Below are 13,404 nucleotides of genomic sequence, written 5' to 3'. Positions count from 1 at the left end.
CAAACGCATGTCGTTATGCTCTCGATAAAAAAGAGCCCAAGCATTGAACACTTGCTTTGGAATGCTCCCTACAAATATATTCCTTGATGTCAAAGAGACGACTGCTTAATAGCTGAAAAATGTTCATCGGTGCATTTTGAGTGCATAATGGTTGTACATTTATGTAATGTTGACACTAATGAAACGTTGATTCTGTTGGCTATTTTATATTCAGGCATGCAGTCCTCCCAATATCTCGGGGCTGCATACAGTCTCCTCCAAAAGTAGTGGAACGAAAAGGTCAATTCCTGGAGGAACTGAAGGGAGAAACCCCGAGAAAGAAACAGCTAAAAGAGACTGCAGTCAAGGCCTGGAAAAGGATATCAGATGAAGAATTCAACAGTCTGGCTGGTGAAGTCAATGGGTTGCAGGCTTGATCTCATTATTTCAAGTAAAGCATACGCCAACAAATGTTAAATGTTAGTCACTCTAAATTAATCTAATATGTCCGTTACAATACTTTTACTCACTTGAAAAGTGGGCGGCTTCAAACAAAAAGTGCCCTGTGCTAAGTTGTTGATATAAATACCATGCAGTAAAAGCTAGAATTCTGAACTTTTGGCTAATACAGTTTTTCATTTGACTGTTTTATGGGTCATAAATGTTTTTCATGCAAATATTTCCATGTTTAATTTGAAAGTTAAGAGGTGCACAATGAACTAGTTTGCAAAGTGGTGAAAGAAGAAGTTGGCATGTTCATTTACCGCCGTGCTTGCTGATTTAATTTTATTGTATGTAGGTAGGTAGAAGTGCTTATTTTCTAAATATTTAGTATAATTAGTTTGACTACTCCTGCGTTACTGTATGTAGGTTTGTGATCAATTGCGGTGCGTTCCGATTTACGTACATGTTTTTTTCGGTTAAAACACGGTCGTAAGAACGGAATTAGGTTCGTAAACTGAAGACCTTCCGAACAGTCCTGTCAATCACTTCCGGTAAATGCCGAGGCGTTAAAAAAACGAATCTACTTCCGGAGGTCTCTGCTTAAACGTTCCAAAGCGCGTTGCTCTTTTTTCTTTTCTGTGTGACACTTCCTTATTTGGTTATTATATCACTGACATGCCATGGAAGGCTCAGATTCATACCTCATACGACCCAACTATCAGCACAAGTAAGTTGTTTTAAATCGACCTCGGTATCTTGTGAGGTTAGCTTGTAGCCGGAGCCTTGCGGACGCTCGCGTTACCTAGCGACCGTAAACCGACGTTTTGCTCCTCCGTGCTTTGTGCATACTAATGGCTGTACAGTAATCATTGCCAGCTACTGAAAACCAACTCCATAAAAGACTTGACTCTAATAATGGTTGACTGTCCTCTGATTATTATTTGTTGCATGCTATTATTTATTGCTCTCATGCAGCGAACTCGGGTCACTAACATCCTCTTAAAATAATGGCTAACGTCATAGTTTGACAAAAACGTATTTTTTGGCTTAAAACATATAATTAGGCTGCAGGTTGTAGTGATTTTCATTATCATCATAATGAGTGAAAAAATACCGTGATGAAATTGTAATAATAACAATTTTTTTTTCCATTATTATGGTCATGGTAATGTTAACTCATTCACTCCCAAAGACATATTTATGTCTTTTCACACTCCACACGTTCAACCCCTGATCCTTTTTTTAAAAAAAAATCCCCAATTTTCCAAGACTTAGGGTAAAAAAAAAATGGGGCCTTGAATTGGCTGATACTGAATGAGTTAATGAAGGCAAATATTGAAATCTTCATAATCTATTGGGGTTTTTTCTTCACTATAAAAGTTCGTTACAGCTAATGATAAGCTCTTATAATTTTCATCCTTGTATGTCTGTTTTAATTGATACATACGTTCAGCGATGACTTTGTCACTCTTCGTGCTTAACAAATGATAGACATGCATGATTGTTATTTTTTTTGATTGTTGATGATTGCTTATCATCCCCAATGAAATGTACCAAAAAGTAAAGGTAATGATCATTATAATGATAACGAAACCCAAGTTACTTTAATGATAATGAAAATTTGGCTGGATTGATGATGAGAGATGTTATATGTTAGGATGCTGGCAACCTCTGCCAAAATTGGCCACATCCTCAACATATCATTGAGTTCTACCCAAGAGAAGAAATTATTGATAAATATAACATCCGTATTTGAATGATTTGATGATTAATGAAGGTTTTCTACCACTGCAATGTACAATTTAAATGTGGAGCAATTAAATTGTTTAAATAAACTTTACAGCATAAATGTGGTATTAGTGTTTATTGGTAATTTATTGTCTACTAAAATATTGGCAATACAATCGTGTATTGTAGGTTCCTGGGTGAGATTTGTTCAATGGCCGTATTGTTTTAATATTTACAGACAGCACTCTCACTTATTGGTCGGTCAGCACATCTGTACATTTCTGAGGTTTGCGGTTCGGAACAAATGATATTTAAACTACCGGTATTTAATTCCAAGTACTCTGTAAGAGGGCAGGTAATAGCTGATGATTGCATTTGGACTGCGGCAATTTTTTTATTCTTTTTATTACCTTTATGTGACTTTCTAGATTCAAGCCTGCAGTTGTAAAGGAGTGCATTCGTGAAACAGTGAAGGCGCGCTTATCCGAAGTACAATATGACCCAGATGAAGTTTCAGAGCTAACCCGCACACTTGCTGACAGTGTGAAGAATAAAGTGAAGAGTGAGTGATGCAAGTCCGTTACACAATCACACGAGCTTGCCTGCTCCTAACCTAACAGTGGGGGAAAATGAAATTGAATATCCAATTAATTGTTTGCATTATTATTGATCACTGTATTGTTTTTTCTTTTTTTTTTTCCAACACAGAGTTAGGGTTTGACAGGTACAAGTTTGTTGTGCAGGTAACCATCGGAGAGCAACGCGGACAAGGAGTCAAGTGAGTGACGGATTGATTCAAATGATGATTGTAAAGCGTTGTATAAAACTTTTGATTTGACAGGATGTCGTCAAGGTGTTTATGGGATGCTGATACCGACAACTATGCAGAAGATGTTTTCATGAATGCAAGTACTTTTCGGACTTTTGTGTCATTTTTGGAGTGGCTTTGTGTTAGTGTGTGTTTGTTTCAGAATATTTTTGTCACTTTCACAGGAAAGTTTGTTCTGTGCGGTGGCCGTGTTTGGAAGCTATTTCTACTAAGCAGCCGGGAGAACGAATGTGGAGGAGGATGGCAGCTGTCGAGGTGAAAAGCGCGACAGAAATCCTTTGGAGACTTACGATCATTCTGAGTTTTACATTTTGACTTCTTGTCACTGTGTGTGGTCCTTTATGGTAGTATCTTACTGAGTGGCGTAGGCTTGCAAGTGTTTGTAAACACAGCAACTGTTGTTTTGTCGTCAGATTTCTAAGAGGTTTCAAAGACGTTGGGCAGATGCTTCCAAACAATTTTAATGGTTACAGACAGTTGTTCTTGTCACCATCAAATTTTGAACGTGTTCAAAATTTCTTTGCGCAAGCGTTCACCGCTCAGTGAGATATTGGCTGTATGATTGAAAAGAAATTGAAAATGGACAACACACATCTTACTGAAGCAATAGAAACCCATGAGAAAGAAATTGATAATTATATTCATATTAATTATCCCGAAAACTACTACAGGTTGAAGATTAGTATTGTAGTGCATTGCCAAACTGTGTTTGTGGTGCAGGCATAACGGAGATCATAAAATGATTGACCGCAAGATCATTTGTCCCAATACCCCTTCGTGTGAATCGCTACCCAAAAGTAGTGCTTCGTTTCAAAAACGGGGTTGACCACTGCATTAAATTACCATGTTGGTGGATTAGTACATCTCCAACCGTGTCAATCAAAATTAAGTATTCTTACCTTTGTGATGAAGTGTCAGTTTAGTGTGTATTTCAGCAGTTGTTGAAACTGCGTCGTTCATGAATATGAAATCAGAAGTCATTTAAAATGTGAAATAGTCATTTATTTTCTTTGTGCCTCTCGGCTTTAAGAGGTCCTCCAAAAATGGTCACAAATGTGTTTTGTCTTCGCTAACACTTAATGAGATAAAGGCTTCACTCCTGCTCCTGCCACTCAACCATGGAGCAGTGGAAAAAAATTGATGGATGGAAATCATTCTTGGTGAAGCAATCAGAGTTTCAGGCTTTTCTTCAATTCACATTTTTTCCCCTTGGAGCATTGGATTGATCACAACTGTGCTGCTTTGGTTGTCTTGGAAAATGTTTCGACTCTCAATCGAGAAGGCTGGTCTGTCCTAACCAAGCCTTGTTGCATAAACTGATGAAGCCTTCTCGGATGAGAGGCGAAACATCTTCTCGGACAACCAGAGCCATCTTACATTAATAATAAGTCAACTTCAGAGGTTCGTGTGTTGTTCCAGAAGGCTCCATTTGAAGGCTCTCCTGGATTCAGTTGTGCCTACGCACTGATGAGGACAGATTTTCCTCTCCTTATATCCGAGCAGTTGTTTCCGAGAGTGGTTATCACTTCATATGTCCAGTTGATTGAGGAGCATCAGGCATCTGTCTGTATGTAAGCGCAGACAACTTGAAAGTGCCTTGGGAGATGAGATGCTCCCAGAAATTCTGAGCTGGCTTTGTGCGAGAGGCCGTGTACTCTGGAGACTGTTTGCCAGGCAATCACTGGCCACCTGCAATTGCATCTCAATAAATTTGAATATCACAGAGAACGTATTTCAGTAGTTCATCTCGAAACTTATATGTTTGAAAGACATTTTAAACAGTGGGAAATATTTAATAGAATGTATTTTAGTATTTCATAATCGGCAAACTTTGACCCGTAGTTTATTCCATGCCAAATCAACCACTGGGATTAACAAAGCACATTTTGATTTGAATGAAACTTGTAGTTCTTGATCGTATAAATATCAAATTGTGGGTCAAATTGTCGGGGCGCACGTCAAACAACAATGGCAAAACATAAACGTGATGTCATGGCTAACTCCACTCAAGTGTGGTTTATGAGATTTTTATTCTATTTAGCCACATTGGCTAAGAGGTTTCATGACCTAGCGCCATCCCTGTTAATCAAAACAGGTTGCGAATCACTGCTTAATTACATGCTCTTTTGAGAACTTTAGTACTTGTGATGATGTTTTTTTCTTGTATGGCTACTTTCATCCCCAGCCATTTAACAGCGTGGTGTGCATAAACAAACTGACAAACTTTTAGGTATGCCCCTTCACTCCTCCCATATTGCCCTTATCATTGCGAACGCCCCCAATAGTGGACACCCACAGCTGCTGTATGATTTTCAATCCTCATCACCCAACTTCCGTCTGCTCACATATTCAAATTCCATTATCAGCCATCCTCACTGTCATTATCAGTAAGTAGTGTGTTTATATGCATCATTTATGAGCAGTCCCCTATGGCAGATTGGATTCCATTCTTCTGTATCTGAGCTTGAAGCTGCAATTGTGCTCTGTTTCACACACACACACACGCACACATGCACCTGCACACACACACACACACACTTCTTTTTCATCATCAGATTTGCTGCGAATGCAATAATAAATGTTTATACTGTATCTAATACATACTTGTTATGAGAATTAGGACAATGGATTTGTGTGGACATTAATTTCATAATTTATTTAAACTGCTTTTTCGAGTCGGTCTGTGTTAAAAAAAACACAATTGTCAAACATACAATACAGGACAAAGCATCTTTATTTATGTAGCTCTTTCACAACAGCTGCAGCCGTAACAAAACTTAGGTGAACACACGCGCGCGCACACACCCGCACACACAAGAGCAATTTCATATGCATTTTTCTAACTGTTCATGCTTGTTTAAAGTATTCACGGTTACAATACAATACAACACATGCTGATTTATATAGCGCTTTCACAACAGTGGCAGCTGTAACAAAGCGCTTAACAAAACAGTTAACATAAAGTAAAATAATAAACACAACACATAACATAAAACACGGACAGTCGTGCAGTCCTAACCACTTTTCCGTCACACGCTTTGTTGTTTGAAGCAGTTTGAGATGAAAGAGGAGAGAATCAAAGTTACAGACACAATAGCACAAAAACAAGATATTTAGCTTCACAATGTGTCATTTTAAAAGGCCTAATGGTACCCCAAAAATTGATAGATACATCGGTTTTAGCCAAGGTCACGGTTTGCTTCATATTTGGTACAGTAAGGGAACAAATTAATAGACCTGAGTGTGTAGCTTATCTTTCAACAAGAACCAATTTAATGACGTTCAAAATCACAATCACTGATAAATGGCCCATTAAACAAATAAACAAAATAATTACACATCAATTATATTTAGTAACATCTGTAAATATGTAGAACCTTTTCTTTTTAGGAAAGTGCACCCTCAATAGTTTCATTTTTGTTTTGAAGACATGAACAATGCAAGTTCAACAGTAGCTTTGAATGTGAGAATTTTGATGCCATAAAAGCAGCGATGGAGTGTCAACTATAATTAATATTATAATGGCACTAGCCAGAGAAAGCTGTTTTTCTAACACAGAATGTTGTGTTAACGCTGCACTTGTGTTTGACTTTTTAAAATGTGTTAAAAAGTTTAATACTTTGTAGACTAGAGCATACTGCAAGCTACGGCGTCTGCTCACCAGAGGCTGAGCTGCATGGAGTGAAACATAACGGCCACAGTGCGAGGCAGTTACTCTACCTGTCCCTTATCATGCATATTCCTTGTGGGAACTCAACATGCCCCTGTGTAGTACCAAATGTATCGAAAAATCAGGATACCTGCACCGTGACCTGCCTAGTCATTCACAGCGTGATAAAACCGAACCTGAGGCACCTGGGTACGTTTTCACACGGCACTTTCATTCGATTACATTCTACACTGACAAAAGACTTTTTGCGATGCACACAAAAGACGTACACTACTTGTCACCCTTTCAATAGGCCGATGTACTGCTTCCAAATTTGAAGACACCTTTGATGCTAATTAGAGGACACACCTTGATTGAACATGACCTACGGCAGTGCTTCTCAATAATTTTTTGTTACGCCCCGGAGAAAATATTCCGCGCCGGCCCAACTCTCTGCCATGACTATATACTGTATAGTATCATTTGTCAATAAAATTGTTTTCTGTTATCTGTAGAGGAGCTAAAACTCCTCGCGCACTTTCTGATGCTCTATGTTCAATCATTTCGAGCGAGAGCATAATTTTTGTCCAAGCCTATTTGTTTTTTAATACTCTTGTAACATAATTTAAAAGCAATGTCAGATTTTCCTTGGTTGATTTTCATTACATGTATTGAAATCATTATTTCTTTTATTGACAGAGGAGTACAGTACCAATAATTTTGGTACGGGTATATGGCTACAAAATCTGTCTGGACAAGTCTACAACACTGAGCACCAAGAAAAAAACCAAGCACCAAGCAAATTAAAAATGCATGTAAAGCTGATTCTCTCAGGGTGGACTTGCACATCAAATATGGTGAACACGAATATTGGGGGTCCACTGTACTGTGTTTGTGAATGTCTGACAAATCAATGACAAATACAAATGCTCCTTAAAATAAACACTCTAACACAATAAATGCAAGTACAGAACAAGCATAACCACAGTAAATGAAGTTGAATCTTCCTTCACAATCTGTCCTCGCGTATTGACCTTTGTCTGTTCAAAATCACAAAGCTTAACATGTGAAAGCGGCATCTTTTTTCACCGCCTGCTCTCCATCCTCTGCCTCCCCTTCTGCTGCATTCGCTCCATGGCTGAGCGGCACTTCATTCAGGGTACTGCGGAGCGTCACTCGAGTGACACTTGAAGAATAATTTCGAGGGATGGCGTTGTGTGGCCGATGACACATGACATCCTTGAACATTTCTCGAAAGCGTGTGGACATAAGGTTGTACAAGATTGGGTTGACCGCTGAGCTGAGGTAGAAGAACACTCCAGAAAGGATATGCACATACTCGAAGATTTGCCGACGGCTGTCGGTCCACTCGGTGATGAAACTCCATACGAGGCGGTCAGTGTGGAACGGAGCCCAGCAGATCCCAAAAACCACCACTAAAACAACTACAAACAAACAAGAAAAGATGAAAAGATTAGGATGATTGTTCACTGAAGAGGCAAAGAAACAGAACTGAGGTACCGATCATTTTGGGGAAACCAGCCCCTGCATGAAAGCCATGTTTTGTTTGATTTAACTTGCACCAAGTGCTTGAGAATAGGATGTGTTTGCCCAGCCTGGATAACATTGGCCCTCATTCACTAATAAACGTGTGGGAATGTTCCTACTTGTTTTTGCAAAATCACACGTGCTACCGGCTCATTTTCTTCACACCACTATGCGTCTGTTGATGAATCAGAATTCTAAATAACAGCGCGCGCCCACGGTGCACTAATTTCTGAAAATAATGTGATGAGAAGTGTTTTTCGCAGTTATTTATTAGTCAAGTCATGAGAGAATTCTCAATGTAAGTAATTACCATGAACCTGTTTCATCATGTTTATTTGAATGAGTGTAGTTTCAATACGTTGTGCATCTTGGGTAAAAGATGCATGCTTGACAGTTTTTCAAAAGATGAGCCATTATTATTTGTGAGTACACATGGTCTGAGGAGGTTTTACATTTACTTGCAGATTTTGCACAATTCCAATTGCTTTGGGAGAGGTGTCACAGTGGACTGAAATGATCTAGACACAATGAAATGGAGAGTTTGAAGTTGTTTTGTCGTAAGTCAGGAGTGTCAAAGTCACAATGCTTACAACGTCTCTCTCATTTATTACATATGAGAATTTGAAATTTTGGTACATATTTTAGCAAGCTTGATGGAATTTGCCATATTTGAATTGCTTTCGCGGGCCACATAAAATGATGTGGCGGGCCAGATTTGGCCCACAGGCCTTGACTTTGACACCTTTGTCATTAGTGATATACAGGAGCATTACTCCTTATGACTGGCTCCAAGTCGGCTCCAGTATTATCCAGAGGCTCCCAAATGGCATTGCTGCATTGATGATGTATCTCAATATTTGTTGTTCACGGCTTTTACCAGCAGAAAAGTGCGGAGCTGGTTTATAGCACCCACTAGTTTGGATATCCAGGTAGAAAGGCACAAAGTGAATTGTGCCGCAATTTTGCGAAACAAATTTGGTAGATGCAACCCTTGGTGCGTCCGATTAGTATATCAACTTCCACATCAATTTGCGTGAGCATACATGTTTGCGCCTGTTTCTCCAAGTGTAAACATTGAATAAATCATATCGCACACAACAATAAAAAAATCAAAAAAGAGCATATTCAAAGTCCTCACGAAAAAATGTAACAAATCAGCTGAAACATACATAACATTTTGGTGACCTGCCGTCGTCTGGCCTTTTGTTGTTGAGTGCGGACGCTGCAGAAGTTGTCCTGACCAGCGCCTGACTTTGCTTCCATCGTTTGGTGCATCCTCTCCTGTTTGAGCTGCAGCCCAATAAGCGTGTATAAAACACTAATGGTGAGCATGGGCAAGAAAAAAAATAACAAGGTCGTCACTTGGATGATCAGGTTATATATCCACTGAGGCTTCACCAGGGTACACATGGCTGAATCTGGGATCTCCACTTTGTGTGGCCCGTCAGGACTGGTGGAGTTACTCGTCAGGAAGGAAATCCCATGCAGACTTGTGTTGGGAAGAGCACACAACACTGACATACCCCACACCGTGAGGATGACCCGCCTGGCATGGGTGCGCGTCACTACGTATTTGGCCCGTAGCGGATGCACCACGGCGATGTAGCGCTCCACGCTCAGTGCCGTCACATTGAGGATGGATGCCAAGCAGACCGTCTCAAATAGGAAAATCTTAAAGTAGCAGCCTCCCTTCCCAAAGAGGAACGGGTAGTTCTGCCACAGCTCGTACAGCTCCAGTGGCATGCCCAGAAGGAGCACCAGCAGGTCTGACACGGCCAGGCTGAACAAGTAGTAGTTTGTTGGCGTCCACATCACCTTGTTGCGGGCGATGACTGTGCAAGTCAACACGTTGCCAAAGACGCCAACCAAAAATATGATCAGGTAATTGATGAAGATAGGGAGCAACATGGGTGAGCGACGGGGTCCCATATATTTCTCCAGAAACTCTTCCAGTGTCAAATTCGTGTTCTCCACATGCATGTAACTACCATTGATGTCAAGAGTCATCTTGTTCGAGTTGGTGTGAGTACCGGTACCTGTGAAGAATCACACGAAGCATCCATCAGCGTTAAATGAATAGAGACAAAAATGCAGGCTATTTGAACAAACAGAAGACCAACTTATGATTATTCAGGAATATGTTATTAGTCACGTTAACATTGTGGTTAGCATGGTTTCTCCATCTTCATCTTTTTTCTTGCTCAGTGCTCAATGCTTTGCTGCTTCTTGTAATTATATTGTCAGAAGAGTAGCTAATTTGCTTTATAAAGGCTAGTATTATTGACTCATAAGGGTGGATCCGCAACTTGGAACAACAGTGTTTACCTACACCGGCTAACCAACCAAATCTCATAGCTGTTGTGGAACAAGTTATCTTAGCATTATACCGGTAGTTCCCATGCAGCCGGGATAATGTGGGTGACTGTTCAAAGTGGATGCAACATTATGCCCTAACGAGCTCAGAACTGGTTTAAAAATTAAAATAAAACAGTGCTGGCTGGCAGCCAGCTCCGTGGTCCAACGTGCTTGAAAACATTTTCACACTGTGGCAGATATACGGTTAGCACAATTGCTTAGTATAGTCCAAATCTAAAACACTTATTGATGGTACATTGGAGCAGTTCAAAGCATTCTTCTAACTGGAGAGGAATCGTGAGTCTTGGGTGACCTGCTCAGGGGCATCTTACCGCTGAAGGCATGGGATATACATACCCATGGAATCAAGCCCACATTCTTCAAATCAACCTCTCCAATGTCGATGACATGCTGATGCTCATCCTTATGCAACATTTTTCAAGCAATCTCCAAAACACCCAATTAAAATTTCTGGTTGTCTTGATGGAATTGCATCTCAAGGGTGACAGTGAAGAGCAGGCGGAGTGAATGAGATCAAATTGCCATCTGCTCCAAGCCGTTCTAACCGGGCTCCAAATCATGTGACCTTATTGTCTCCATTGCGGTATTCCCAATACACAACTTTTTGATGGTGACAAGACAACCACTACTCCATCCATCCATTTTCCGAACCGCTTGATCCTCACTAGGGTCGCGGGGGGTGCTGGAGCCTATCCCAGCCATCTCCGGGCAGTAGGCGGGGGACACCCTGAATCAGTTGCCAGCCAATCAAGGGCACACAGAGACGAACAACCATCCACGCCCACACTCACACCTAGGGACAATTTAGAGCGTCCAATCAGCCTGACATGCATGTTTTTGGAATGTGGGAGGAAACCGGAGCACCCGGAGAAAACCCACGCAGGCCCGGGGAGAACATGCAAACTCCACACAGGGAGGCCGGAGCTGGAATCGAACCCGGTACCTCTGCACTGTGAAGCCGACGTGCTACAACCACTACTCTATACGTACAATTTGAACATGTTTTTTGTAGATTTTTCACTTGTGTGACATTAATCTGCTGATATTATTTTGCACTTAAGGATGCGATCGAGAGTATGACGTTTTTCAAATCTGTTTGGGTGTAGTCATTTAAGTTGACCACTGTACATTATCAAATTGGATACAATTGTATAGGTGTCCCCTTCATCTTGTTTTTAGGGCAATCTTAGCAAATGCATCCAATACAAGAAGAAAATGTCTTGACTTTTGCAATTCCCTTTTGTGGATCCCCACTGATTGGGCCACTTTGGGAGCTGCATTCAGGATGTGACTCAACATTTTTATTGCCAATAATAATACATTTCATTTGCAAGCGCCTTTCACAACACTCAAGGACACTTTACAACCAAGAGCAAATAATAAAACCACAGATAAAATTATAAACAAAGAAGAGAAAGATTTAAGGTGGATAAGCAAGTCTGAATCGGTGGGGTTTGAGCTGGGTTTTCACTCTAATCATGCAGCCTGCTCCATTGGGGGACTTAATAAGCCAATTTGGTTTCCTGGCCATATAAATACAGTATATATTCAAGGTTCAAGTGGTCCATGATTGGCAATTTAATTGTACCTTAGGACACATCTCTCCAGGAAATATAAAATTTTGCAAAGTATTTTTTAATCATGTTTATTATATTATTGTTCTGGCGGCCCAGTGGTTAGTGCATCAACCTCACAGTGCAGGGTACCGAGTTCAATTTCAGCTCCAGCTCCAGCCTCCCTGTGTGGAGTTTGGATGTTCTCCCCAGGCTTGCGTAGGTTTTCTCCGGATACTCCGGTTTCCTCCCACATTTCAAAAACATGCATGGCAGGCTGATTGAACAATCTAAATTGTCCCTAGGTGCGAGTGCGAGTGTTTTTTAATCTTTGTGTGCGCTGCGATTTGCTGGCAACCGGTTCAGGGGGTCCCCCACCGATTGCCCGAAGACGGCTGGGATTGGCTCCAGCACACCCCGCGACCCTTGTGAGGATAAGCAAATCGGAAAATGGATGGATGGATATTATTGTTCTGTGCCATGCATTGGGTTACGACGAAACAACAACAGCTCCATTGTGCTTTGCTCAAGGGCAGCAGTGATTCTAATGATGTTTGATGCTCCTTTATTATGACGCAAACCAGTGGCCTTTACATTATCGTGAAGTTACATGAGACTAATCTGCAATTTCATTGCCAGCAGCACGTGGTCCTTTAGCTATGCGGCTTAGAACTTCCAAAGGAGCACCAAGAAGAAAGCAGTGCACCTTTCAGATGTTCTGTGTTAAGGGCAAAGCAATGTGGTCAGTGGAATTATAGTGGTCATTAGAGCCTCCACTAGATGAAAGTCGCATTGATAATGTCATCATGAATTGTGATGGACTGAGTTTGAAGAAATTATTAGAAAATAAAATCTTGTAGGCATGTGTGGCATGCAACCGGTTCAGGGTGTCCCCCGCCTACTGCCCGAAGACGGCTGGGATAGGCTCCAGCAACCCCCGCAACCCTAGTGAGGATGAAGCGGTTCAGAAAATGGATGGATGGATGTGTGGCATGTTTGAGGGGATCTTTTTATTTTTATTTTTACAATATGTTTTTTTTTTTGCAAGATCATGAGGCAAAAAATGCAAACGCTTCTCTCCTGATTTTATATGTTTTCTGGTAAAGTATAATTTAATCTTTTAAATTGATCCTATAATTTCAATCATCAAAGGGAAATGCCATTTTATTTGTAATATATACACTGGCAATCACTCCTCACCTGTTTTCATCGAGAGAACACATTGAACGGGGACAACCATTATTCACCAGTGTTTATGGAGCGTAACCATGCAGTGTTGCTGCTGAGAAGATGGAATT

The 13,404-nt window shown here is 40.7% G+C and overlaps 2 protein-coding genes across 4 annotated transcripts; one reads left to right on the top strand and one right to left on the bottom strand.

The window, feature by feature from the left end:
- Nucleotides 1–477: 477 nt before the first annotated feature.
- On the top strand, nucleotides 478–8,313 carry dynlt2b (dynein light chain Tctex-type 2B). Of its 3 annotated transcripts, none has more exons than XM_086116600.1 (6): nucleotides 478–1,150; nucleotides 2,580–2,713; nucleotides 2,860–2,929; nucleotides 2,993–3,056; nucleotides 3,145–3,235; nucleotides 7,788–8,313. In XM_086116600.1, exons 1-5 carry the CDS (start codon nucleotides 1,104–1,106, stop codon nucleotides 3,190–3,192), a joined length of 363 nt encoding a protein of 120 aa, XP_085972726.1. In that variant the 5' UTR covers nucleotides 478–1,103; the 3' UTR covers nucleotides 3,193–3,235; nucleotides 7,788–8,313. The 3 variants fall into 3 exon arrangements, with proteins under 3 accessions (XP_085972726.1, XP_085972725.1, XP_085972724.1); XM_086116599.1 differs by having other exon boundaries at nucleotides 7,329–8,313; XM_086116598.1 differs by having other exon boundaries at nucleotides 4,400–8,313.
- On the bottom strand, nucleotides 7,689–10,184 carry nmur1a (neuromedin U receptor 1a). Its single transcript, XM_086116597.1, has 2 exons — nucleotides 9,347–10,184; nucleotides 7,689–8,074 (listed from the first exon to the last, which is right to left on the bottom strand). The coding sequence occupies exons 1-2, from the start codon at nucleotides 10,182–10,184 to the stop codon at nucleotides 7,689–7,691; spliced, it is 1,224 nt and encodes a 407-aa protein (XP_085972723.1).
- Between the last annotated feature and the right edge of the window lie 3,220 nt (nucleotides 10,185–13,404).

The sequence above is a fragment of the Hippocampus guttulatus genome, chromosome 7 (genome assembly GCF_054856545.1).
Source record: "Hippocampus guttulatus isolate MCC_2025c chromosome 7, RoL_Hgut_1.0, whole genome shotgun sequence".
In the NCBI taxonomy this organism is placed as follows: Eukaryota; Metazoa; Chordata; class Actinopteri; order Syngnathiformes; family Syngnathidae; genus Hippocampus; species Hippocampus guttulatus.
The sequence above is the reverse complement of the archived record's forward strand: the minus strand, read 5'-3'. Positions and strand labels throughout refer to the sequence as shown.

Bases quoted from the DNA above. Each gene is read 5' to 3' on its own strand.
- dynlt2b (XM_086116600.1), top strand. From the start codon at position 1,104: ATGGAAGGCTCAGATTCATACCTCATACGACCCAACTATCAGCACAA. The intron at 1,151-2,579 runs GTAAGTTGTTTT...GTGACTTTCTAG, and splicing joins CGACCCAACTATCAGCACAA to ATTCAAGCCTGCAGTTGTAA. The intron at 2,930-2,992 runs GTGAGTGACGGA...TTGATTTGACAG, and splicing joins CAACGCGGACAAGGAGTCAA to GATGTCGTCAAGGTGTTTAT.
- nmur1a (XM_086116597.1), bottom strand. From the start codon at position 10,184: ATGACTCTTGACATCAATGGTAGTTACATGCATGTGGAGAACACGAAT. The intron at 8,075-9,346 runs GTATGTTTCAGC...GTTTGTTTGTAG, and splicing joins GCAGGTCACCAAAATGTTAT to TTGTTTTAGTGGTGGTTTTT.